The sequence below is a fragment of the Rana temporaria genome, chromosome 7 (genome assembly GCF_905171775.1).
Source record: "Rana temporaria chromosome 7, aRanTem1.1, whole genome shotgun sequence".
Classification (NCBI taxonomy): domain Eukaryota; kingdom Metazoa; phylum Chordata; class Amphibia; order Anura; family Ranidae; genus Rana; species Rana temporaria.
Window position 1 is genome coordinate 187,752,681 of NC_053495.1, and position 26,229 is coordinate 187,778,909.

At 45.2% G+C, this 26,229-nt stretch overlaps 1 protein-coding gene across 1 annotated transcript in view; it reads left to right on the forward strand.

The window, feature by feature from the left end:
• The window catches only part of USP33 (ubiquitin specific peptidase 33), a 116,342-nt gene that overhangs the window by 61,185 nt on the left and 28,928 nt on the right, over nt 1-26,229 (forward strand). Inside the window, exons 7-13 of the mRNA XM_040360660.1 lie at nt 3,982-4,051; nt 5,966-6,079; nt 7,357-7,435; nt 12,972-13,386; nt 13,476-13,604; nt 22,045-22,157; nt 22,513-22,685. Of these exons, the coding sequence (XP_040216594.1) occupies nt 3,982-4,051; nt 5,966-6,079; nt 7,357-7,435; nt 12,972-13,386; nt 13,476-13,604; nt 22,045-22,157; nt 22,513-22,685 (1,093 nt within the window). The remainder of the gene's footprint in view (nt 1-3,981; nt 4,052-5,965; nt 6,080-7,356; nt 7,436-12,971; nt 13,387-13,475; nt 13,605-22,044; nt 22,158-22,512; nt 22,686-26,229) is intronic.

Here is a 26,229-nt window from a genome sequence, read left to right on the forward strand (position 1 = left end):
CGCGTATTCACGCGTTTGCATACAGCGTTTTCTGACGTTTTTGAACTTCGTTGTTTTTTATTTTGGCCAATAGGAAAAATTATCATCTTTCATCACTTGTTGCTATGTTTGTAGATTTTTTTCTATCTTCTTCCTGGGTGAATGTTCTATTTCACGGAACAGATTAAATTGACAAAAAGCCCGTAGAAACGCTCGTTGTCGCACTAGACGCTTTAATCAAGCGTTTCTATTAGTTTCTATGGGAATACAAACGTTCAAAGACGCCCAAATCGGCCCAATTTGCGCAACAAAAAAGGGTCCAGAACTGGTTTGAGCTTCAGGCGTTCAGCTTCAGGCGCTTTGGAGTGGAGATGTGAACCATCTCCATTGAAAGTAATGTATTTTTTCCCCTCCAGCGTTTTATAGCTTCAGGCTACAAAACGCTCAGGTGTGAATGCAGCCTAACTTGATTTTTGCATGCCTTATACAAAGAATTCTCCGGCTCTCTGTCAACCCCCCGCACCCCCCCCCCCCCCCCCCCCCCCCGCACTCTCCATCACACTACTGCCTTCCACAGACTCATCACCTCCTTATCCAGCCATGTGCTTGAGCTTTGTGCTCCCTCCCAGTCTGTGATCAGCGCTGCCATTGGAAGGTCCCCTCCTTCACCTCACGATCTCTGCACTACTCCCAGCACCTCCCTCTTAGTTCACAGGAGCCGGAACTACAGAGGAGGCGTTGGGTATCAATGCGCACTGACCGTATTGCTTTGCCAGCGTGCATTGAGAACACCACTGGAAACAACATTGACTGGTATACATCCGCCACAATGTTGATTTGCGGCAGAAATCCTGGAGACCACCAAAATGTTCTTGTGAACCATCAATGGTCCACGGACCTCTGGATGGTAACCGCTGCAGCAGAATATGGCTTGCCTATAGAAATGAATGAAATAGTACTGCACATGTATATTAGGAAGTGGATGTTTTTGCTGGAAAGGCCTCTGATGCCAGACAGGGATGCACAGCGAAGATTGCTGGATCGAGGATGAAGGTATTCAGGTGGTTGTGGGTGGGTTGGGGAGTTCATTTAAGGGCAATTGTACCAAAGACCTGGTTGTCCTTTAAACAAAATATGTCAACAGTTTGTATTTTGGTCACAAGATTGAGCTCCAGTCACTGCAGTTTCTAGCTGTCTGTACTCCCTGCCAAGGACTCAGAGCCTCAGGCACTTCTGGCACTCACATCCCGCTTCTTTTGTATGTAATTGTTCCATTTGACTCTGTACACAGGTGGCAGCTCCTGACTTGTGCTCTTCCCACTCAGCTCTTATCTCGGTTGAGTTGTGCACTTGCTTGTTTTTCAAGTTTTGGTGGCTCAGTGGTGAGGTCTCTGCTCCCAGATTTCCAGCTTTGCCCTCTGGGGATCCCCTTCACAAAGGAATCGCACTCCTTCCTGTAATTTTATTTGTCTTGCATTACCACAAATACTGAAAGGACAGGTGCCTATAATACACCTCTCGGCGCCTAAATGGACCAAATGCAAAAAAACTGAATGACAGAAAATCACAAAAGACAGATAACTTAAAAGATATATAACTGTGAACAACAGTCAGACATCAAATGAAAGCAGCTGTTTAAATAAGCAACATAAAATAAAATGGTAAAAAACACTATAACAGCACAATAAAATGTCTGAATAGTTAAACCCACAAACAGCGCTGGTAGTGAAAGTTCAGTGTGGTTCCCAAAAGAGATACCACCTCTACACTTAGTGCAACATCAATGATATAGTGTATCAGTGAGATCAGAGGAAAATGTCCATTGATAGCAGGGTTGAAAACGGACAGATAGCAAGCACCTTCCACCTGGATTTTCAAAGACACCGCGTGGGACAAAAAATCCCCCTCTGGGGTACGCACTCACCGGAAAGCTATATAAGCAAGGCGATGTATGAATATCCACAGACTGATACTGATAATAATCTTCATAACCAAAGGTGATCAAAATCGTCTGTTTTTGTGTCTAATTGGGAGACTCACAACAGACGATTTTGATCACCTTTGGTTATGAAGATTATTATCAGTATCAATCTGTGGATATTCATACATCGCCTTGCTTATATAGCTTTCTGGTGAGTGCGTACCCCAGAGGGGGATTTTTTGTCCCACGCGGTGTCTTTGAAAATCCAGGTGGAAGGTGCTTGCTATCTGTCCGTTTTCAACCCTGCTAACAATGGACATTTTCCTCTGATCTCACTGATACACTCTATTATTGATGTTGCACTAAGTGTAGAGGTGGTATCTCTTTTGGGAACTACACTGAACTTTCACTACCAGCGCCAGGGCTTTTTTTCAGGGGTAACTTGGGGGAACTCAGTTCCACCACCTCTGGCTCAGACCTTTTGGTGCCTGCTCACCACAATCACTTGTAAACACAGAAGTCTGTTTTTTGTGTTTACAAGTGACAGCTTTGTAACCCCCTGAACTCTGCACTCTGTATGTAACGCAATTCTGGTATTTAATGCCCCTTTAAGACCCTTCTACTGTTTGTGAAATCTGAACGGGTCGTGGTTGAGTTCCTGCACCTATTTTCTGAGAAAAAAAGCTCTGACCAGCGCTGTTTGTGGGTTTAACTATTCAGACATTTTATTGTGCTGTTATAGTGTTTTTTACCATTTTATTACCACAAATACGGGAGGAAAAGTGAGACTCTGACAGGGATTAGAAGAGCAAGAAACGAATGGATGTTCCATTGTCAAAAGTATTGGGACGCCTGCCTACACACACATGAACTTTGATGGCATGCCAATCTTAGTCCGAAGGGTTCAATATTGAGTTCACCCTTTGCAGCTATAACAGCTTCAACTCTTCTGGGAAGACTGTCCACAAGGTTTAGGAGTGTGTCTATGGGAATGTCTGACCATTCTTCCAGATGTGCACGTGTGAGGTCTGGCATTGATGTTGGACGAGAAGGCCTGCCTCAAAGTCTCTGCTCCAATTCATTCTAAAGGTGCTCTGTCAGATTGAGGTCAGGGCTCTGTGCAGGCCAGTCAAGTTCCTCCATCCTAAACTTGCGCGCATTCATGTCTTTATGGACCATGCTTCGTGTACTGCCCCACATTACTTGGTGGCAGATTATCGTGTGGGGTTGTTTTTCAGGAGTTGGGCTTGACCCTCTAGTTCCAATGAAGAGAACTCTTCAGGGGTCAGCATGCCAAGACATTTTTGACAATTTCATGCTCCCAACTTTGTGGGAACAGTTTGGGGAAGGCCCTTTCTGTTTCAAAATGACTGCACATCAGTACACAATGCAAGGTCCATAAAAATATGGATGAACTAGTTTGGGGTTTAGGAACTTGACTGGCCTGCACAGAGTCTTGACCTTAACCCCTTAATACACCTTTGGGATTAATTAAAAGGGAGACTGCCAGCCAGGCCTTCTCGTCCAACATCCGTGCCTGACCTCACAAATGTCCTTCTGGAAGAATGGTCAAACATTCCCATAGACACACTCCTAAACCTTGTGGACGGCCTTCCCAGAAGAGTTGAAGCTGTTATAGCTGCAAAGGGTGGGGCAACTCAATATTGAACCCTACGGACTAAGACTGGGATGCCATTGAAGTTCATGTGCGTGTAAAGGCAGGCGTCCCAATATGTTTGACAATATATAGTGGGTGTGTGTATATAGATGTGTGTGTGTATCTCAGACTTGGCCAGAGCTGGGCTTGAATCCAGGTAAACATAGCCTTTTGATGTCTATATGTGCTGTAACATTCATGTAAAGGCACGCGTCCTAATACTTTTGACAATATTGTGTGTGAGAAACAGTCTGAGTGTTAAGATGCTGCAATAATAATTTGTTTTTTGACGGACTCTTTAGTGTATTAAAATTTGTTGTTTTTTCAAAATGTCATGGTTCTGTTGTTTTTTAATTTTCTGTTGATGAGATGTTACTTTTATCTTTCTTGTTACAGTAGTGATTAGATCTTGTATTCTGTTTAGGCCTCACCGGACTAAAGAACATTGGCAATACGTGTTACATGAACGCTGCTCTGCAGGCCCTGTCCAACTGGTAAGTGCATAAAGACGGAAACTTGTGTGCTCTTTTGTATCTTTGGGGTTAAAGCGGAGGTCCACACAAAAAGTGAACCTCTACTTTTCGGAATCCTCCCCCCTCTGGTTTTACATTTGGCACCTTTCATGGGGGAGGGGGGTGCAGATACCTGTCTAATACAGGTATTTGCACCCACTTCTGGGAATAGTCTCCTGCGGGAGTCACGCCCCTTCGCATCAACCCCCCACTGTCTTCTGGGAATCACACTGGTCCCAAGAGACAGCGGGGACCAGTTAGGACACGCAGCACAACCCGCGCATGCGCAGTAGGAAACCGGGTAGTGAAGCTGCAACGCTTCATTTCCTGATTCCCTCACCAAAGATGGCGGCGGGGGGCAGCCAAGAGAAGAGCGATCGCTCGGCTTCAGCTGCTGACATTGCGGGCACCCTGGACAGCTAAGTGTCCATTTATTAAAAGTCAGCAGCTGCAGTATTTGTAGCTGCTGGCTTTTAATATAATTTTTTTTTAGGCGGAGATCTACTTTAATTGTACAATTTTTATGGAATAACTCCAGAAAACAAAGAAAAATACTTTTAGATCACTTCTGTCATTTATAAAAACTCACAAAAACCTTGTGGACGGCCTTCCCAGAAGAGTTGAAGCTGTGATGCCGCGTACACACCATCACTTTATGTGATGAAAAAAACCTGACGTTTTTAAAAACGTCACTTTAATTGACCGTGTGTGGGGGAAAACGTAGTTTTATGTCTTGTGAAAAACGACAAAAAAAAATTGAAGCATGCTTCAATTTTATGTGTCGTTTTTCACTTCACAGAAATTGACCGTGTGTAGCAAAAAACGACGTTTAAAACAACGTTTTTACACCCGCGCATGCCCAGAAGCTAGTTATGAAGCGAGCTTCAATGGAAAAAAGTGGTGAACGTAACCTCGCTTTGCTAGAGCATTGTGAAAAAACGATGGTGTGTAGGCAACGTCGTTTTTGAAAATTGAAGTTTCAAAAACATTGTTTTTTACTTCACAGAAAATGTCGTTTTTTTCCATCACATAAAGTGATGGTGTGTACGCGGCATTATAGCTGCAAAGGGTGGGCCAACTCAATATTGAACCCTATGGAGTAAGGCTGGGATGCCATTAAAGTTAATTTGCGTGCAATGGCAGGTGTCCCAGTACTTTTGACAATATAGTGTAGTTTGTTTTGGCCAGCTTGGCCTAAGCGATCTATATAAAGTGTAAAGAGTTCAGCTTTAAAGTGGTTGTCAAGCCACTTTGACTTCTATATATTATATATTATCCTAATAACAGGTGCCCCTGTGTGTGTGATTTATAAAAACAGCTAGAGCAGGAGGGGTAGAGAGTCCCCGGCTGACGTCATTGGGGAGTGGAGGAGGATAGGTCATGTGAGCACCGATCGGCGCTCTCAAATCAGGTATATACTGCATTTAATTGTTGTTTTTTTATAAATCACACACGTGGGCACCTGTCATTAGAAGACCGAGCAAATTGTATAAAGAAGTCAGAGTTGTTTCAGCAGCAAGAGAAGGGGGCACTGTCACTAGCTGATGGGCAGGGAGGGGGGAGAGGACAGGGGAGAGCAGACAGGAGGGCTGCGGATGATGCAAGTAAACTGACCACGGTGTCAGGGCTCAGCAGCCATGATAATTCATGGTCCGTTTACAGGGGGTAGGGTAGAAACTGTCAGGATCAGCCAGGTATTTATAGGTGTTACAGGGGGCCAAATTCCACAGCACATGCTTTAAAGGGACAGGATCATTTTGATTTTTAAGGTAACAAACACTTTAATCATGTCAATTGACTGACTGGCTCTTTTTCTAAATTCACAGTTTGTATGCTCCATTTTTGCTCAGCGGATAAAACCCTTTTCTATTGATTGTCAATATTTAATCTTTACAGTCCTCCCCTTACGTACTTCTTCCTTGACTGTGGTGGTCTGGCACGCACTGACAAGAAGCCCGCTTTATGTAAGAGTTATCAGAAACTGATGAGTGAAATCTGGCACAAGAACAGGTATATCCAATTTCTGCTTAAATTTCCTTGTCAATAAACAAATATTCCACTGGCTCCACTAATATCACACACAGGCTTGTATATTATGGCAGTGCAAGAAGCAGCTTTGCAATGACCAGATTGCAGGAATTCTAATGGATGTTTTAACCACTTCCCTTCCGCCCATTGTCATCTCCCATCCTGGGTGGACGTCATATGACGTCCTGGGCTTCCCGGCCATCTAGGGGCACGGCATCGCGCGGGACCCAGTGCACATGCTCGGCGGCCGCGATGCCTGCCGGGCACCCGCGATTGCCCGTAATCACGGCAAGACTTTGTGGATCTGTGTGTGTAAACGCACCCATCCACGGTCCTGGCAGGTGAGGAAACCGATGTGTGTATTCCCAGTACAGAGGAACACACATTGGTCTCCTCCCCTTGTGAGTCCCCTCCCCCTACAGTTAGAATCACACACTAGGGAACTTATTAACCCCTTCAGCACCCCCTAGTGTTAACCTCTTCCATGCCAGTCACATTTATACAGTAAACAGTGCAGTTTTATAGCACTAATCACTGTATAAATGTGGTCCCAAAGGTGTATGATATGTCCGACGCAATGTCACGGTCGCAATTAAAATCGCAGATCGCCGCCATTACTACTAAAAAAAAAATGCAATAAAACTATTCACTATTTTGTAGACGCTATAACTTTTGCGCAAACCATTCAATATGCACTTATTGTGATTTTTTTTTTTAACCAAAAATATGTAGAAGAATACGTCAATATGCACTTATTGTGATTTTTTTTTTTAACCAAAAATATGTAGAAGAATACGTATCGGCCTAAACTGAGGAAGACATTTTTTTGGGGGATATTTATTAGAGCAAAAAGTAAAAAAATATTGAATTTTTTTCAAAATTGTCGCTGTATTTTTATTTATAGCGCAAAAAATAAAAACCGCAGAGGTGATCAAATACCACCAAAAGAAAGCTCTATTTGTGGGAAAAAAAGGACGTCAGTTTTGTTTGGGAGCCACGTCGCACGACCGCGCAATTGTCAGTTAAAGCGACGCAGTGCCGAATTGCAAAAAGTGCTCTGGTAAGGAAGGGGGGAAATTTTTCCCGGGGCTGAAGTGGTTAAGTTCACCTGACTTTTCTCTACTGCACTTTGCACACTACTCTTGCCGAATTTAATAAATAAGCCTGACAATGCATACGTGTGTGTCTTCTAATTCAACTTGGTAATGAGCTAACAAAATTCCTTTCCTGGTGTTCTGTACTTTTGTTCCTCTACCCAGGCCTGGTTCTGTTATACCTACTAACTTGTTCCAAGGCATAAAGACTGTAAACCCAGCTTTTCGAGGCTATTCTCAACAGGTAAGAAGTCTCTGCTTTGGATTCAGTCTCTTGATGATAATTTGATTAGCTCTGAATTTCATGTTCAGACAGTTTCTCTTAAGATCAAAGAGCCCTTTGAGGCTTTGTAGAGTATCATTTTGGTCTCAGTGGACCATTTTGATTCTTTTATGTGAGTCATGTTGTTTATGTTCTGCCGTTACATTTATTTGTTGTGCAATTTGCTTTGTACTGCAAGTTTTTGATTTGTTTTACGTCACCCTTGCATGGCCATACAGAAGAATGTGTATTTCTATCAATTTATTCTTGAGATTTAGGCCGGCCATAGACAAATTTCTTTCCTGCAACCACGGGTTGACAGGGAAATCCCTCCCGCCGAGCCATTGTGTTCTCCCTGCAGGGAAAGCCGTCCCCGCCAGGAGAACACAGCTATAACAGCCACTAGAAAAAATTGCATGTAAAATCTGGCAGGCTGGTTGTATCCTAGTTGATCGATCAATCGATTTGAGTATTTTCAGCCTGCCCTACACTTGGTTCTAATCTCGGCCGGTTCCTGCTGAATGGTTTGAGATTCGATCCATCTACGGTCGCCTTACAGGGCCATTCCATCCAGACTTGAGACCTTTTTTGTACTGCAATGAAATAGGACAACTAGTTCTTGCCCCTTCCCCCAGACTTTGACTGGACAGTGATAGGAGAAGTAGCAGACTTATGAGCTGATCTTTCTGTCACTCTCCCGTCTCCTCATATGAGAAATGCCCCTTATTAGCACATGATCATTGCAACACTACTGATTGGCTCCTTGTGCTTCTTCCTAATCTGCTATATAGCAAATTGCAAAAGTTAGATTCCAGTAGTTATACTACTTGCTTTTAACCCTGTCAGGTCCCCGGGTCCTTTTGTGATAAAAGTTATTGACATACCCCAGTTTACCATAACTTTACCTGCTTTGCCAACCAAATAATTTTGTTTATCGTACACCACGGGACACAGAGCCATTAATCATTACCTAATGGGTTGTATGGTCACCAGAGGTGATTGGACACAACGGTCACCCAGTTCGGAGTCAGTCCGACAATGCTACAGCAGTAGCTTACATCAATCACCAAGGAGGCACCCGCAGTCGGGGTGCCCAGAGTGAGTGAATCGCATTCTAAGATGGGAAGAAGAGCATGTTCCTTGTCTTTCCGCAAATTTCATCCCAGGGGTAGAGAACTGGCAAGCAGACTATTTAAGTTGCCAGCAGCTTTTACCAGGAGAGTGGTCTCTCCACCCCGAGATCTTTCAGGCTATCTACCAGAGATGGGGGACCCCAGATGTAGACCTGTTAGCCTCCAGGTTCAACAGAAAGTTGGACAACTTTGTGTCCAGGACAAAGGATCCTCTGGCCTACAGATCAGATGCGCTAGTAGTGCCGTGGAATCAGTTTTCACTAATATATGCCTTTCCTCCAATCTACTACAAAGGCTGATTTGCAGGATCAAGAGGGAAGGAATTCCTGTAATCTTAGTGGCCCCAGATTGGCCCAGAAGACCTTGGTACGCTGAGATCATAAAGATGTCAAGAGGAGCACAGTGGAAGCTTCCGGACTTTGTCACAAGGTCCAGCGTTCCACCATTCCTTACAAGTGCTAAATTTGACGGTTTGGCTGCTGAGACCCACATTCTGAGGAAGAGAAGGGATTTCAGGTTCGGTGCTTTCTACGCTTATTAATGCCAGAAAGCCAACTTCCAGACTTTTTTACTAAAGAGTCTGGAAGACTTATGTTTCATGGTGTGAAACTAACAAATGGAATCCTCAGAGATATGATATAGGTAGGATTCTTGCTTTTTGCCAACTAGGAGTGGATATGAAGTTAGCCCTTAGTACCATTAAGGCCCCGTACATACGAGAGGATCTATCAGCTGGGATTTATCCGCAGATCAGTTCCAGCGGATAGATCCTGTGGTGTGTATGGCCCAGCGGATATTTATCTGCGGATATTTTTCGGGCCGATGGATTTCCAGCGGATAAAAATTTCTTAGCATGCTAAGAAATCTATCCGCTGGAATCCTGTCCAGCGGATTGATCCGGTGGTCTGTACAGACTCACCGGATCAATCCGTCCGATCCCCTCCCTCGCATGCGTCGTAATGATTCGATGCATGCGTGGGAAGTCTTTACCTTCCAGCGTCGCGCACGTCGCCGCGTCATCATCGCAGCGACGGCGCGACACGTCACCGTGGATGGATTCCGCGCGGATTTCGATCTGATGGTTAGTACAACCATCAGATCAAAATCCGCCAGAGGATTTATCCGCGGGAACGGTCCGGAGGACGGGGCCTTAAGGGTCAGATATCAGCTCTGTCAGTCTTCTTTCAAAGACCACTGGCATCCCATTCCCTAGTGCGGGCTTTTGTTCAGGGTGTGTTGGTGACCAATCCACCAATCAAGTCCCCCTTATGCCCGTGGGATCTGAATTTAGTACTGTCAGTGTTGCAGAAGCAATCTTTTGAGCCGATTCGCCAAATTCCGCTGATTCTTTTAAGCAGGAAATTGGCATTCTTGATTTGCTTTCTCTTCGGCTAGAAGAGTATCTGAATTAGCAGCGCTTTCTTGTAAAAAGCCTTATTTAATTTGTCATAAAGACAAAGTAGTATTACGACCCCATCCTGCCTTTTTTACCTAAGGTGGTGTCAGCTTTTTTTCCAGATCCGCAGACGGCGGAGGAAATATTATTACACTCTCTTGATCTTGTGAGAGCTGTAAAGATGTATCTGCAGGCAACCGCTCAGATACGCAAGACAGATATTTTGTTTATTTTGACAGGCGGCCCCAAGAAGGGACAAGCGGCATCGAAATCCACGATCTCCAGGTGGATTCGACAAACTATTATAAAAGCTTATGGTTTAAGGAACAGAACTCCTCCTTTTTCTGTTAGGGCGCACTCTACCAGGGTGGTAAATGCTTCATGGGCAGTGCACCACCAGGCTTCGGTGACTCGGATCTGTAAGGCTGCAACTTGGTCTTCAGTCTACACATTTTCCAAATTTTATCGAATAGATGTAAAAGGACAAGAGGATGCCGCCTTTGGGCAAAGTGTGCTGCAGGCTGCAGTATAGAGCTTCCTGTCCAGGGCGGTCTGTTTGATCTGTGCCCCCCCCCTTCATATAGGGCATTGCTTTGGAATGTCCCATTAGGTAATGATTAATGGCTCTGTGTCCCGTGGTGTACGATAAAGAAAAGAGGATTTTTTATAACGGCTTACCTGTAAAATCCTTTTCTTGGAGTACACTACCGGACACAGAGGTCCCCCCCTTCTTATGGGAACCTTATTGCTTTGCTACAAAACTGAGGTACTCCCCTGATGGGAGGGGTTATATAGAGGGTAACTGTCTCTGATTGGTTGTGCCAGTGTCCAATCACCTCTGGTGACCATACAACCCATTAGGTAATGATTAATGGCTCTGTGTCCCGTGGTGTACTCCAAGAAAAGGATTTTTACAGGTAAGCTGTTATAAAAAATCCTCTTTTTACTGCTTTTTGTAGGGTATTCACTTGGTGATTTGTTTTCTAAAATAACATAAATATATAAACTAGGGAAATTGAGAAAAGTCAGTTTTAGTCTGGCTAATGCATATAATTTTTTGGTATAGTCATATAAATATATTTAAGTAGACAGAGACCTGTTAAAAACAGTTTTATTCTTTTTAGTGCAGATTGTTTTATTTTTTTTATTTGTTATAAATTTCGATTAAATCATTTTCTTTTATTTATTATAAGCACAAGGATGCCATTGCTGTATGGTTGAATAAATCAGTGTGTATGTTTTAGATTTCAAGGTATTAGTCATGTTTCCATTGATGTGCTCCCAGTTCAGTAGCTGTAACTTAAAGGGGTTGTAAAGGTAGAATTTTTTTCCCCCTAAATAGCTTCCTTTACCTTAGTGCAGTCCTCCTTCACTTACCTCATCCTTCCATTTTGCTTTTAAATGTCCTTATTTCTTCTGAGAAATCCTCACTTCCTGTTCTTCTGTCTGTAACTCCACACAGTAATGCAAGGCTTTCTCCCTGGTGTGGAGTGTCATGCTCGCCCCCTCCCTTGGACTACAGGAGTGTCGGGACACCCACTAAACACATAGCTCCTTTCTCTATCTGCTATGTTGAGAGCGTCCCGACTGTCTTGTAGCCCAAGGGAGGGGGCGAGCATGACACTCCACACCAGGAAGAAAGCCTTGCATTACTGTGTGGAGTTAGACAGAAGAACAGGAAGTGGGATTTATCAGAAGAAATCAGGACATTTAAAAGCAAAATGGAAGGATGAGGTAAGTGAAGGAGGACTGCACTTAAGGTAAAGGAAGCTATTTAGGGAAAACAAATTGTACCTTTGCAACCCCTTTAAAGCAGAACTAAACTCTTGAAAATTCTCACCTCCACCTTCCAGCAGTGGTTGGTCTCTATCTCTCCCTGGCCGCCGCCATCTTATTCCCAGGCTACATTTGGGTGCTGAATTTTTGGCCTCTTGATTGGATGGTGTGGGATTCACTTGATCCTACCCGTTGCATACGGGAGTCAATCATTCTGGCACAGCTGACGTGTGCTACATATGCGCAGCTCAGTGTACATTCAATAGAGAACTGTAAGCAGGCAGGTAAGTGTGGTTGAATATCAACCATCAAGCTAGTAATGGATGGCTTTGTTTATAAACAAAGCTATGTCACACAACACAAGAGTCTGATGTAGCTTTATTTACAAAGACGTGTGCAAGGTCGTTTGCCATACGTCAAAGTTGTAGACCAATTACTGTGAATGCAATTTTTTAAATATAAAATTGTCTGCTTATCCATAGTAATGAATGTTTAGATAACATAATGCACACTTTCTACATTTGGGGCCACTCACCTGCACAGCTGTCAAATTGGTTCGAGCAACTGTGTGCTCTTAGACTTAAATGGGCTGCCTGCACACAGCACCTGGCAGCTCTAGCCACTTAAAGCGGAGTTCCACCCAAATTTGGAACTTCCGCTTATCCCACTCCTCACCCCCTTACATGCCACATTTGGCATGTAATTTTTTTTGGGGGGGAGTGGGGGCTTCAGGAGGAGTGGGACTTCCTGTCCCACTTCCTCCTTCCGGGTAGACGATTAAGCCTAGGCGATTAATCTTAATCACCTACAGGAAGGGGTTGCTGTAGGCGATCGCCCAGGACACGTGACAGGTCCTCGGCGATCGCCTGTCCAATCAGACGGCGCCTCACCGGGCCGCGCGCGCATGTGCAGTGCCGCTCGCGCATGCGCAGTGGGAAGCCGAAAGCTGTCACGGCCGGGTGCCCACACTGAGCATGAATACGCCGGCCGGCGAGGGGGGGCGAGGAGCTGTGTCTCAGCGCCCATATAATGATATGATAATGATGCCGAAGGATATATAAAAGAATTCAAAATGTTACCTTTTAATGATTGTTTGCTTATCCGCATCACTTGAAAAGATCTACAGTATGTATGAGTGTGTCTGTATTACAGACTGGCTTTTAAAGGCATGGAACTAAATCTAATTTGTTTACACTTCTGACCTGTATCTCAGGATGCTCAAGAGTTCCTGCGATGTTTAATGGATATTCTGCATGAAGAGCTTAAGGAGCAATTGGTGGAGGCAGAAGATGACGCACATCCCGGCATCCTGGAAGAGATGATGGAGGAGGACAAGAATCAGTCGGACAATGATTTTCAATCCTGTGAATCGGGGTCAAGCAGTGACCACACTGAAAGCGAAAGTCGTAAATTGTCTGAGGAGCTCTCAGAATCTGCTATGCTAATCCAGGAGGACCAGAAGGACCAGGATAATCAGAAATCCTGGCAAAGGGAGAAGAGGTTCTCCAACCACATAAGCCAAAACAACTGCCTCCAGGATTTGGAGAAGAACCTTGAGAGTTTGTCTGAGGACAGTGATTACAGTTCCCAAGGAACAGTGAAGGTTCAGATCCAGAGTCGAATATCAGGTAACAAAATGTGTTGTGCGTTTTTATAGATTTGTTAACTCCGGTCTACAGTTCAATCCTAAATATATTGCCGTTGTCACATGTTGTAGATTACGCCACAGAGGTCAATATTAGTGATCTATCCGCTTCTCAAACACCCTTGCTAAGCGAAGGCTCAACATCTCACCTGTCCAGCAGCCCGCCTAAATCTGGAACTCTTTGGACAAGTCATAAAAAAGGTATCTGGGGAATTTGATATGCTATCCAAATGAGTTTTTGGTTATGGGTATACAAAATTGGGGGAAGGGGAAGTAGTGTAACATCCACCCATACTTACAGGCTATCCATGAGGCTCGAGTGTGGCAATGGTCACTGAAGGTGTGTCCAGGTCATAGTCTAATAAAACTTTTTTTTTTTTTTTTTCAATTATAAAAGTAAAAGAGGGCAACATAAAACGAGTGCGATATTTGACACTGTTTTTGATTAACACATTCATATATGGTGGGATGGATGAAGTAGCAATTCTCAAGGTGCTCATCGGATATTTTGGTTCTTATTTTGCGCATTCGTGTGCTTCATCCTTGAAAATATTTGCTCACAAATATAGGTGCTGCCGAAAACTTATGACATGAATAAGACGAGATTGTGAAGCATGTGAATATTTTTCTTTGTGAAGATAAAACCTATAAAAGTCCAGTAAATGGACACTGTTAAATGTTTCTTTGGCCGCATGTTTTCGCTACGTGTAAACACAGTTTTACAAAAAATTCCTTTAACCACTTGCCGCCCACCCACTGTTAAATGATGGAGGGACGGTGCAGCTCTTGTTCTTGGTGAACGCCGTATGATGGCGCAACCGAACGTCTGTTCCCTCGGGGGTGAGCGGTGATCGCGGCCCTGCCGTGTTGCTAGGACACAGCGCGACCCTGATATCTGGCGCAGCTCTTTAGCCATGTGATCGGCTGTGTCCAATCAGAGCCGATCACATGTAAACACGGAAGTGCCTGTAATAGGCTCTCATCGCCTCACAATGACAGAGTGTGTGGCAAGGAGAGCTGATCAGCGGCATCTCCTCTCACGGGTCAGCAAGAGATGTAATCAGCGCACTGATCATCAGTGCCCTCATTACAATGAAGTGCCAGCAATCGGTGCCCATTAGTGATGCCAGTCAGTGCTGGCTTTCAGTGCTTAGCAGTGCCACCTATCAGTGCCCATAAGTGTGACATATTATTGCCGCCTCATCGAGGGCCCATCAGTGCAGCCTCATCAGCACACATCGGTGAAGGAGAAAAATTACTTATTTACAAAATGTTATTTTTCTTTATCGTTACATCACGGGACACAGAGCGACATTCATTACTATATGGGTTATATGGAGTACCTTCAGGTGATGGACACTGGCAATCTCAAACAGGAAATGCCCCTCCCTATATAACCCCCTCCCATAGGAGGAGTACCTCAGTTTTTACGCCAGTGTCTTAGGTGTTGGTCATGGTTTAGCTTGCCTCCGCATCCTTGGGATTAGGTGAGCTAACCGGTTCTGTCCAAAGGCCTCAGCGCTAAAGTGGTCAGTAACCGAACCCCAAACCCTTGGGGTATAGCCCATAATGCTTTTCTTTTTAGAGAGCTGGACCCTGGGCCCAGAACTTAGAAACCTTTGGGTGCCTAATGTTTCTGTTGCCAGAGTGCTATATGGGCCCAGGACAGTGGATCCTTCATAGGAACCCAGGGCCTGAAGGTCTAGACATCCCCACGGAGATGGGGGAAGATTGGGCCTCTTGCTTGGCAAAGTCCTGCGGCATGGAGCAGGTAAGTGAGGGGAAAACTTGCGGAACTTGGTTCTTAGCAGGTTTTTTCTGGGGGGACATGCCTAAAGTTATGCGCTGCATCTGGCAAACTAGTCACATATCTTAATGATAGGATGGCTCTATGTGTATTTTTTCCCCATAAGAAGTGACCTCCCTTGTAGTGTTGGAAAAGCATTTGAGTAGGGCCTGTGTAATATAAAATGTATGTGTGTGTCAGAGAGCTATGCTTACCTGCAAGCCTCCAGGCGATGCTCCATCAGTCTTCCTCCTCAGAGCCTGCTAAGCAGGCAAAACGCTGACCTCCTCGTGGTTCCAGCTGGAGCAGAGAGGCTCCCTTCCCCCCAACCCCCCCCCCCTATCGGCGGGCGCGCGCGTTCACGTGTTATAGGCGCAATTCGCGCCGTTTAGCTGAGGGGGGAAGGGCGGGTCAGTGGTTTAAGGAAGGGGCGGCCCTTTCTTTTTTCGTTCCAAACAGCATTCGATACATTGGAACTGGGGAGGACAGACCAGAGCGGCAGCACGGGGCGCCGAGGACACACAGTGGCCAAAAAGAATATTGCAGTCTTCAGAAGACTGTTTTCAAGCCTAGAAATAGGCTGTTTCTTTCCATCTCATAGTTTTTCTTGCAATACTACTCAGGGGGACAGAATGATTTTTCTTTCCTGGATTTGAAAAAAAAAAAAAAAAAAGGTCATCTAGGGGAGAGGAAGCATTTTTTATCCCCCAAACAGGTGTTTGGGCAATTAACTTTTATAGTTCCAAGTACCAATAGGTAGCAGGTGTACCTCGGTATTGTACCATGGCATCCGGGTCAGAGGGTACAAGAGGTGGGGATTCCCCCAGAGAGTCTGAGGTCTCGGACAAAGCTATGCCGCTGCTTTCCCCTCAGGGAGCCTTGGGGCCATCGGGATCTGGGGCTGGAGCTGGCGCGGGTCAGTCCAACCCTAAGATGGTCACGGACGAGGTATTACTCACCTCTTTAAGAGAGATGGAGAAAAGAATGGGAAAAATGATAGCCACAGCTATGCGGGGCAGTAAACGGATTAGATCTCCGTCGCCCGAGTGTGGACCCTCAGAAGAGGAGGTCCTTTCCTCAGGGGAATTGGACGATCTCTTGGACAAGGACCAAGTAGGTTCAGGGATCGAAGATCCGGATACAGAGGAGTCTGGAGCAGTCTCCCAAGGGGAGGGCTGGTGGATTCAAGCCTTAACGGACTTGGTCCATAATGCATTCAACTTGCCAGTACCAGATCTCCAGGTATCAACGGTTTCAGCTTTGGGCTCACTGAGGGCGCCTCAAAGCAATGCAGTGTTTCCGATCCACCCTCTATTAGAGGGAGTTTTGTTCCAAGATTGGAACAAGCCAGATAAAATCTTCTTACCACCTAAAAGATTCTCTGCCCTATATCCTATGGAAGATACATTTTCCAAGAAATGGGCTACTCCTGCAGTGGACGCAGCCATCTCATGTGTTAACAAGTCGTTAACATGCCCTGTAGAAAACATACAGGTATTCAAGGATCCAGTTGATAAACGCTTGGAAGCACTACTTAAGAACTCCTTCACTACGGCAGGGGCAGTAGTACAGCCAGCGGTGGCTGCGATTGGGGTTGCTCAAGCATTATCGGATCAAGTTAAGCAGATGCTTAATCTTATTCCTGCCCAGCAGGCAGAAGAATTTTCGGATGTCCCTAGGGCCATATGTTTTACAGTAGACGCAATTAAGGATTCTATCCAGCAAGCGTCACGTTTATCGTTATCCCTTATCCATATGAGAAGACTCTTATGGTTAAAGAGCTGGGAGGCCGAGCCCCCATGCAAGAAGCTCCTGGTAGGGTTTCCCTTCTATGGAGGACGACTCTTCGGAGAAGACCTAGATAAATACATTCAGACTATTTCAAACGGCAAAAGTACTCTCTTGCCAACTAAGAAGAAGTTTCAGGGGCCTGCGTTTAAACGACAGTACTCCCCTGGGCAGGGGCCCTCTAATGCCAAACAGTATCGACGGCCTCCTGCGAAAGCAAACTTCGGCTTCAACAGCAAGTCTCAAGGACAGGCTGCTAGAGGCAGAAAGCAGTGGTTTCGCAAACCAGCAAAACCAGCCCCCAAGCCCTTATGAAGGGGCGCCCCCACCCACGAAGGTGGGGGGAAGGCTGCGACTCTTTTCAGAGGTTTGGGAAGCCAGCATTCCCGATGAGTGGGTACGGTCTTCCGTGGCCACGGGCTACAAATTAGATTTCCTAAAGTTTCCTCCTCCTCATTTCCAGGAGTCGAGGATTCCAAACGATCCGGAGAAAGGAGCCGCATTAATGTCGGCATTAAATCATCTACTTTCCCAGGAAGTAATAGTAGAGGTACCAGTCCTGGAACAGGGACTAGGTTTCTACTCCAACCTATTCATCATCCCGAAGTCCAATGGAGATGTCAGGCCAATTTTGGACCTAAAGATGGTAAATGCATACCTAAAGATCCGCTCATTTCGGATGGAATCCGTGCGGTCAGCAGCTGCCACACTCCAAAAGGACGACTTCATGGCGTCCATAGACATAAAGGATGCCTACCTTCATGTTCCAATTTATCAGCCACATCAAAAATATCTACGCTTCATGGTGGCTTCGCGTCACTTCCAATTCGTGGCGCTTCCCTTCGGGTTGGCTACGGCCCCCCGGGTGTTCACGAAGGTCCTAGCTCCAATCCTAGCCAAACTAAGGATCCAAGGGGTCACGATCCTAGCATACCTGGACGACCTCCTAGTCATAGATCACTCGTCTCCCGGCTTGGAGCGAGCAGTGGCCCTCACGGTCCAATACCTCGAGAAGTTCGGCTGGGTCCTAAATCGAGAAAAGTCAGCTTTCCTGCCCACAAGGCAGTTGGAATATCTCGGCATGAGATTAGACACAGAACAACAAAGAGTGTTTCTACCTCTGAGGAAGGTCAAAGCCATCAAGGAATTAATCCTACTGGTTCTAAGCAAGAAGGAACCGACTATTCGCCTATGTATGAGGTTACTAGGCAAGATGGTGGCCACATTCGAGGCGGTACCATACGCCCAGAGTCACACTCGCATCCTGCAGGCAGCCATCCTGTCAGCATGGAGCAGAAGGCCACAGGCCTTGGATATCCCGTTGCCGCTCTCATCAAGAGTCCGACAAAGTCTGTGTTGGTGGTTAGACCCTCAGAACCTACTGAAGGGGAGATCTTTCAGCCCAGTGGCTTGGAAGATAGTGACCACAGACGCCAGCCTGACAGGCTGGGGAGCAATTTTGGATGGTTGCACTCGCCAAGGTACTTGGGCAAAGCTAGAGGAGCAGTTGCCCATCAACATCTTGGAGCTCAGAGCTGCTCGACTAGCCCTCAGGGCTTGGACGTCAAAATTGCAGGGGTTCCCGGTGAGAATTCAATCAGACAATGCCACGGCTGTGGCATACATAAATCACCAAGGGGGAACCAGGAGTCAAGCCGCTCAGAGAGAGGTGAGCTTGATTCTCCTATGGGCAGAGGCTCATGTGCCCTGCGTATCGGCAATATTCATTCCCGGAGTGGACAACTTTCAGGCAGACTTCTAAAGCCGCCAGACTCTATGGCCGGGGGAATGGTCTCTGCATCCACAAATCTTTCAAGCACTCTGCCAAAGATGGGGAGTGCCGGACGTGGATGTCATGGCATCGAGACTCAACAAGAAGCTAGACAGGTTCATGTCCCGCTCAAGGGATCCGATGGCCTGCGGAACCGATGCGCTGGTTTGCCCTTGGCATCAGTTCAAACTTCTTTATGCGTTTCCCCCGCTTCAGTTACTACCCCGCCTGCTGCGCAGGATCAGGGTGGAGCACATACCAGTCATCCTGGTAGCTCCAGCATGGCCCAGAAGGGCATGGTACTCACTAATCTTAAGGATGGTAGTGGGAGACCCTTGGACTCTTCCTCTACGGCCAGACCTGCTATCGCAAGGTCCGATCCTCCACCCTGCCTTACGGCATCTAAATTTGACGGCCTGGAAGCTGAATCCCTGATTCTCAGGGGTAGAGGTCTGTCTCAGAAAGTAATCTCTACCCTAATCAGAGCCAGGAAACCGGTCTCTAGGGTGATTTATCACAGGGTCTGGAAGGCCTATGTAGGTTGGTGTGAGTCCAAGCTATGGCTTCCTCGCAAATTCACCATTGATAGAGTTTTAAGTTTTCTCCAGCTAGGAGTGGATAAAGGATTGGCATTAAGCACAATCAAGGGACAGATTTCTGCTCTGTCAGTGTGGTTTCAGCGGCCGCTGGCCACCCACTCGCTGGTTAAGACCTTCCTTCAAGGGGTCTTACGTATTAAACCTCCAGTTAAATCCCCGCTTTGCCCGTGGGATTTAAATCTTGTTCTGTCAGGTTTACAGAAACAACCGTTTGAGCCGTTGGCTGAAATTCCTTTGGTTTTACTGACAAAGAAGTTAGTATTTTTGGTCGCCATAGTTTCCGCAAGAAGAGTATCGGAACTGGCGGCCTTATCCTGTAAGGAACCATATCTTATTTTTCATAAGGACAGGGTCGTTCTCCGCCCTCATCCTTCCTTCCTACCGAAGGTTATATCCAGTTTTCATTTGAACCAGGATTTGGTATTACCATCCTTCTTCCCTAAACCTACTTCCAGAAAGGAAGGGTTGCTGCATACCTTGGATATCGTCAGGGCCATGAAGGCCTATCTTAAAGCTACAAAGAAGATCCGGAAAACAGATGTGCTGTTCATATTACCGGATGGGCCCAAGAAGGGGCAGGCAGCTGCAAAGTCCACCATTTCTAGGTGGATTAAGCAATTAATCACTCAGGCCTACGGCTTGAAAGGGTTGCCTCCTCCAGTATCATTAAAGGCTCATTCTACTAGGGCCATGGGCGCCTCCTGGGCAGCACACCACCAGATCTCTATGGCTCAGGTTTGCAAGGCGGCAACCTGGTCTTCTGTCCACACGTTTACAAAATTCTACCAGTTGGACGTAAGAAGGAATTCTGATACAGCCTTTGGGCAGGCAGTGCTGCAGGCTGCAGTTTGAGACCCTCGGATTCCGGGGGCTCCTCTTTTTTGAGTTAAATTTAAAATTTAAGATTATTTTTCTCAACTAAGTTGGATTTATTATGATTTGAGTATTCTCTAAATTAAATCCTTTTGTCTTGGAGATGTTCTCCCTCCCCTCATTGTAAGCATTGCTTTGGGACATCCCATATAGTAATGAATGTCGCTCTGTGTCCCGTGATGTAACGATAAAGAAAAAGAGATTTTTAATACAGCTTACCTGTAAAATCTTTTTCTTGGAGTACATCACGGGACACAGAGCTCCCACCCCTCTTATGGGGACCATTTTGGGAGACATACTGCTTGCTACAAAACTGAGGTACTCCTCCTATGGGAGGGGGTTATATAGGGAGGGGCATTTCCTGTTTGAGATTGCCAGTGTCCATCACCTGAAGGTACTCCATATAACCCATATAGTAATGAATATGCCGCTCTGTGTCCCGTGATGTACTCCAAGAAAAAGATTTTACAGGTAAGCTGTATTAAAAATCTCTTTTTTTTCAAAATTGTTGGTCTTTTATTTTTTTAGTAAAAAATAAAAAACCCAACCGTGATTAAATATCACCAAAAGAAAGCTCTATTTGTGTGAAGAAAATTATAAAAAATTCACAGGTTACAGTGTAGCATTACCAAGCAATGCCCGGTATTAACTACTTGCCGTCGCCGCACCGTCATAATACGTCCACAAGGTGGCTCTCCTAGGCGAGATCACGTATTATGACGTCCTACCCTTTAGCCGCCACTAGGGGCGCACGCGTGCCGCCGGAGGCGCGCGCACGCGCCCCCCGCTCGCCCCCGACTCCCGTGCGTGTGCCCGGCGGGCGCGATCGCCGCCGGGCACACGCGATCGCTCGGTACAGAGCGGGGAACGGGAGCTGTGTGTGTAAACACACAGCTCTCGTTCCTGTCAGCAGGGGAAATGCTTTTCTTCGGTTCATACACTGTATGAACCGAGGATCAGTGTTTCCCCTAGTGAGGCCACCCCCCCCCCCCACAGTAAGAACACACCCAGGCATACTTAACCCCTTCCCCGCCCCCTAGTGTTAACCCCTTCACTGCCAGTGGCATTTTTATAGTAATCTAATGCATTTTTATAGCACTGATCGCTATAAAAATGCCAATGGTCCCAAAAATGTGTCAAAAATGTCCGAAGTGTCCGCCATAATGTCGCAATACCAAAAAAAAAAATCGCTGATCGCCGCCATTACTAGTAAAAAAAATATTAATAAAAATGCCATAAAAATACCCCCTATTTTGTAAACGCTATAACTTTTGCGCAAACCAATCAATAAACGCTTATTGCGATTTTTTTTTACGAAAAATATGTAGAAGAATACGTATCGGCCTAAACTGAGGAAAAAAAATGTTTTTTTATATATTTTTGGGGGATATTTATTACAGCAAAAAGTAAAAAATATTCATTTTTTTCAAAATTGTCGTTCTATTTTTGTTTATAGCGCAAAAAATAAAAACCGCAGAGGTGATCAAATACCACCAAAAGAAAGCTCTATTTGTGGGAAAAAAAGGACGCCAATTTTGTTTGGGAGCCACGTCGCACGACCGCGCAATTGTCTGTTAAAGCGACGCAGTCCCGAATCGCAAAAAGTACTCTGGTCTTTGGGCAGCAATATGGTCCGGGGGGTAAGTGGTTAAGGTGGCTAAACAATCAACATTTTGTGTAAACAAAGTTATTAGAGGTCCCCTTCCTAGTAGGCAAGGTTCTAGGAAAACGATTCCTTATTTATTACAGAATTGACCTTGTATTGAAGAATAAAGTACAGCTCCATCAATATGATTTCTATATACACTCTTTCCTATTCTGTAGTTCCTACCATCTGTCTCCCTAAAAAGAAAAGGCAGAAGAAGTACCGCAGTGTCATATCGGATGTGTTTGATGGCACCATTGTGAGCTCAGTGCAGTGTCTGACCTGTGACAGAGTAAGTTACAGATACGTTTGTTTTTGATTGGCATTTTCAATGCGAGAAGCTTGATTCTGAGATCAGCTTTGTATGAAAAGCTGAATATGTGTGATAAGAAAATAATAATTTGTGAATGATTTTGCATGATCTTCAGAACCTTCAGGCTCTTTTGCTTGCCACAGGGTCACTTTATTTTTCCCTTGACCACCTCTTCTTGATGCAGTGCCTCTATTAGCCAGTCTTACAAGGAAAATGTAGCTTTATAATTGTCTGATAATCCAATATACAGTATATGTAAATGTTCCTGGGAATTGTAGGAGATTGTGTATTTGGGAATGATTGTAACTGTAGTTTTTATTGTATTCTCAATCAGATCTCTGTAACGCTTGAAACATTCCAAGACTTATCCTTGCCAATACCAGGGAAGGAAGATTTGGCTAAGTTGCACTCGTCAAGCCACCAGAGCTCCCTGATTAAGGCCGGATCATGTGGAGAGGCCTATGCTCCTCAAGGATGGGTTGCATTTTTCCTAGAATACCTTAAAAGGTAAAGGTTGTAACTTGTCTGACAGTTATTAACCACTTGCTTACTGGGCAGATAAACCCCCTTCGTTCCCAGGCGAAATTTCAGCTTCCGGCACTGCGTCGCTTTAACTGAAATTTGCGCGGTCGTGCGACGTGGCTCCCAAACAAAATTGGCGTCCTTTTTTCCCCACAAATAGAGCTTTCTTTTGGTGGTATTTGATCACCTCTGCGGTTTTTATTTTTTGCGCTATAAACAAAAAAAGAGCGTCAATTTAAAAAATATATATATTTTTTTTACTTGTTGCTATAATAAATATCCCATTTTTTTTTTAAAAAAAAACTATTTTTTTTCTCAGTTAAGGCCGATACGTATTTTTCGACGTATTTTTGTCAAAAAAAAAAAAATCGCAATAAGCGACTGGTTTGCGCAAAAGTTATAGCGCCTACAAAATGGGGAACTGAATTATGATTTTTTTTCATTATTTTTTTTTACTAGTAATGGCGGCGATCTGAGATTTTTATTGGGACTGCAATATTGCGACGGACGTATCGGACACTTTCGACACAAATTTGGGACCATTCACATTTATACAGCGATCAGTGCTATAAAAATGCACTAATTACTGTATAAATGTGACTGGCAGTGAAGGGGTTAACACTAGGGGGTGAGGAAGGGGTTAACTGTGTAGCCTGGGCGTGTTCTAACTGTGTGGGGGGAGGGGGGTGACTGGGGGAGGTGACCGATGCTGTGTCTCCTCTCCTCTGACAGCACGTGGAGCTCTGTGTTTACACACAGAGCTCCACGTCTCTGCTATTACCGGCTGGGTCACCGACGATCGTGTGTACCCGGCGGACATCGCGGCCGCCAGGTACACGCATCGGGTCCCCAGCGATGCGGCGGCACAGCTGTTACCCGCCGCGCGCCCCCCAGTGGCGCGCGCGGGTACTGCTTTCCAAAGACGTCCTGTTGGCACCTGAGATCCGCGCTGTTGACGTATTTTGTCAATAGCGCGGGTCTCAAGTGGTTAAAGGTGAATTCCAGGCATGGTGTATTTTTACACAGTTACATGGGTCCAGCTCCGACCGATGTAACTATGTATATACCATACCTCACTGATGCCCGGGAAGCTGCAAAGTCATTGAAGTGTACACCGCTACTTCAGTGATTTTTCACTTGATCGGAAGAGTTGCAGAGGTGGGGCGGCAACATCACGCTCTCCATCTGGTCCAATCAAAGAATCCTTTGCATTCATTCGGAAAATGCAAGCATTCTGTGATCGGAGCCTGTTCTGAGTGGACGACATCCTGCGTTCCCATTGTGTCTGGCTGGCTGCTCAGCACAGGGCCTGGAAGCGAGCGGAGATCACTGGAGTAGTGGTGTTTACTTTGTTGATTTCCAGCTTCCAGGAGCGTTGGCCAGGTATGGCACATGTATAGTTACATTGGGCCAAGCTGAACCAGTGTAGCTATGTAAAAAATTACCATGCCTGGAATTAACCTTAAAAGTACAGAAAATAGCCTAAAAAGCATATATTATATTCTATATTATACATTTACCTGCTTTGTGCAATCAAATTGCACAGAGTGGCCCCAAACCTCCTGCAAGGAAATGCATTAAGGTAGAAAATGTTTATATTTTATAACCACTTTAAGGTATCAAGGCTTTAAGAATGAACTCCAGGCAAACAGCTAAGCAAACCATTTAATTATGTGGAAAGTATTTTACCTGTCAAAGGATTTGTAATTCCATTCAGCTTATTGTAGGGTTTACACAGTCCTGCAACCCAGTACAGCTAAGCTGGTAATTTGCCTGTTCTCTGCTGCAGTTAAGAAGAAATACAGCCAGGTCACCGTCCTACCCTCAGTCTATTACTGGACAATGAAGGAGCAGTAGCAGACTGATGTGCTAATCCATCTGGTTCCATTTGTGTTTCATTGCTGAACATAATTCTGTTTGCAATTATCCATCCATTTATGAGCAATGAACATCAATTATTTATTGGCCTAACTCCTGTTAGTAATTAATGTAATAGTGAGTGATTGGGTGGGAGGGGTTGCACACCAAGCTCAATCCATAACGTATAGACTGACTTCTGTTACTCCCCGGCTGGAGAGCAGAGGGTGTGTAGTCTTGCAATGTACACTGCATCTTGTAAAAAAGAGTAATATTTTTCTTTGACCTAGTAGAAGATCCAAATGACTTTTCATTTAAAGACATACTGCTTCCAAGGGAAGCTCTTATTGAATTGGTAAGAGGTCCAAAGGAATTCTTTACTAGTTCAGTTTGAAGGGAATAATATTTTATATTCCCTGTACAGCAGAGCTTAGACAGAGAGGGAGACGCAGAACACGGTTCCAGTTAGTTGTGCTGCAGTGCTCATGTGGTAACAAGGAACATGCTAATGGGAGGAGAGAACAAAGTGACAGAGAGATGAACTCATCACTATACTGCTCATTGCTTCACTGACCAGTTGCAGGTTGGGGGAGTGAGACAAGAGTGCCATATTTATCGGCGTATAACACGCACCTTCATTTCAAGAGGGAAGTTTCAGGATTTTTTTTATTAATTAACTTTGATCAATGCCCATCTGCAGCCTGATCAATGCCCATCTGCAGCCTGATCAATGCCCATCTGCAGCCTGATCAATGCCCATCTGCAGCCTGATCAATGCCCATCTGCAGCCTGATCAATGCCCATCTGCAGCCTGATCAATGCCCATCTGCAGCCTGATCAATACCCAACTGCAGCTCATACCATCAATGCCCATCTGCAGCTCATACCATCAATGCAGCCTGATCAATGCCCATCTGCAGCCCATCTCCTCAAAGCCCATCTGCAGCCCATCTCCTCAAAGCCCATCTGCAGCCCATCTCCTCAAAGCCCATCTGCAGCCCATCTCATCAAAGCCCATCTGCAGCCCATCTTATCAAAGCCCATCTGCAGCCCATCTCATCAACACAGCCTGATTAATGCCCATTTTTAGCCTCAGTGCTCATCTGCAGCCTCACCATCTTTTATCAGTGCAGGAAATCAGTGAGCCGTCATCTCCTCTTTACTCGGCTCAGCCGGCAGTCACACACAGTCCCACCTCCACCATCGGCTTTGGACCAGCTCCTGTGATAGAACACTGGTCCAATGCCGGTGGCAGAGGCGGGATGGGTGTGTGACGTGAGAGCCGTGTAAACAGGAGTTGACGACTCTGTGAATTCCGGCGGCGCTCGTCCTTCTCCTCCGAGGTACACTATCGGCGTATAACACACGCCCGTGATTTTCTGCCTATTTTCAGGGGGAAAAAGTGCATGTTATACACCGATAAATATGGTATTAACCTCCCTAGCGGTATGATTATTTCAGATTTTAGGTGCTGAAAGCAGTACCCTTATTTGTTAGGAAATTTGGAGTTTTATACTGTAGGCCTGTAATTTTTAGGAATTACTCACTTAAATCTGTCCAAACAAGAGTCTAGTAGGCATCCCGGGTATGAAAGTTTTTTAAAAACAAAATTATAAATTATAATATAATAAATAATTATAACAAATAATATAATTATAATAAAAATTATTCA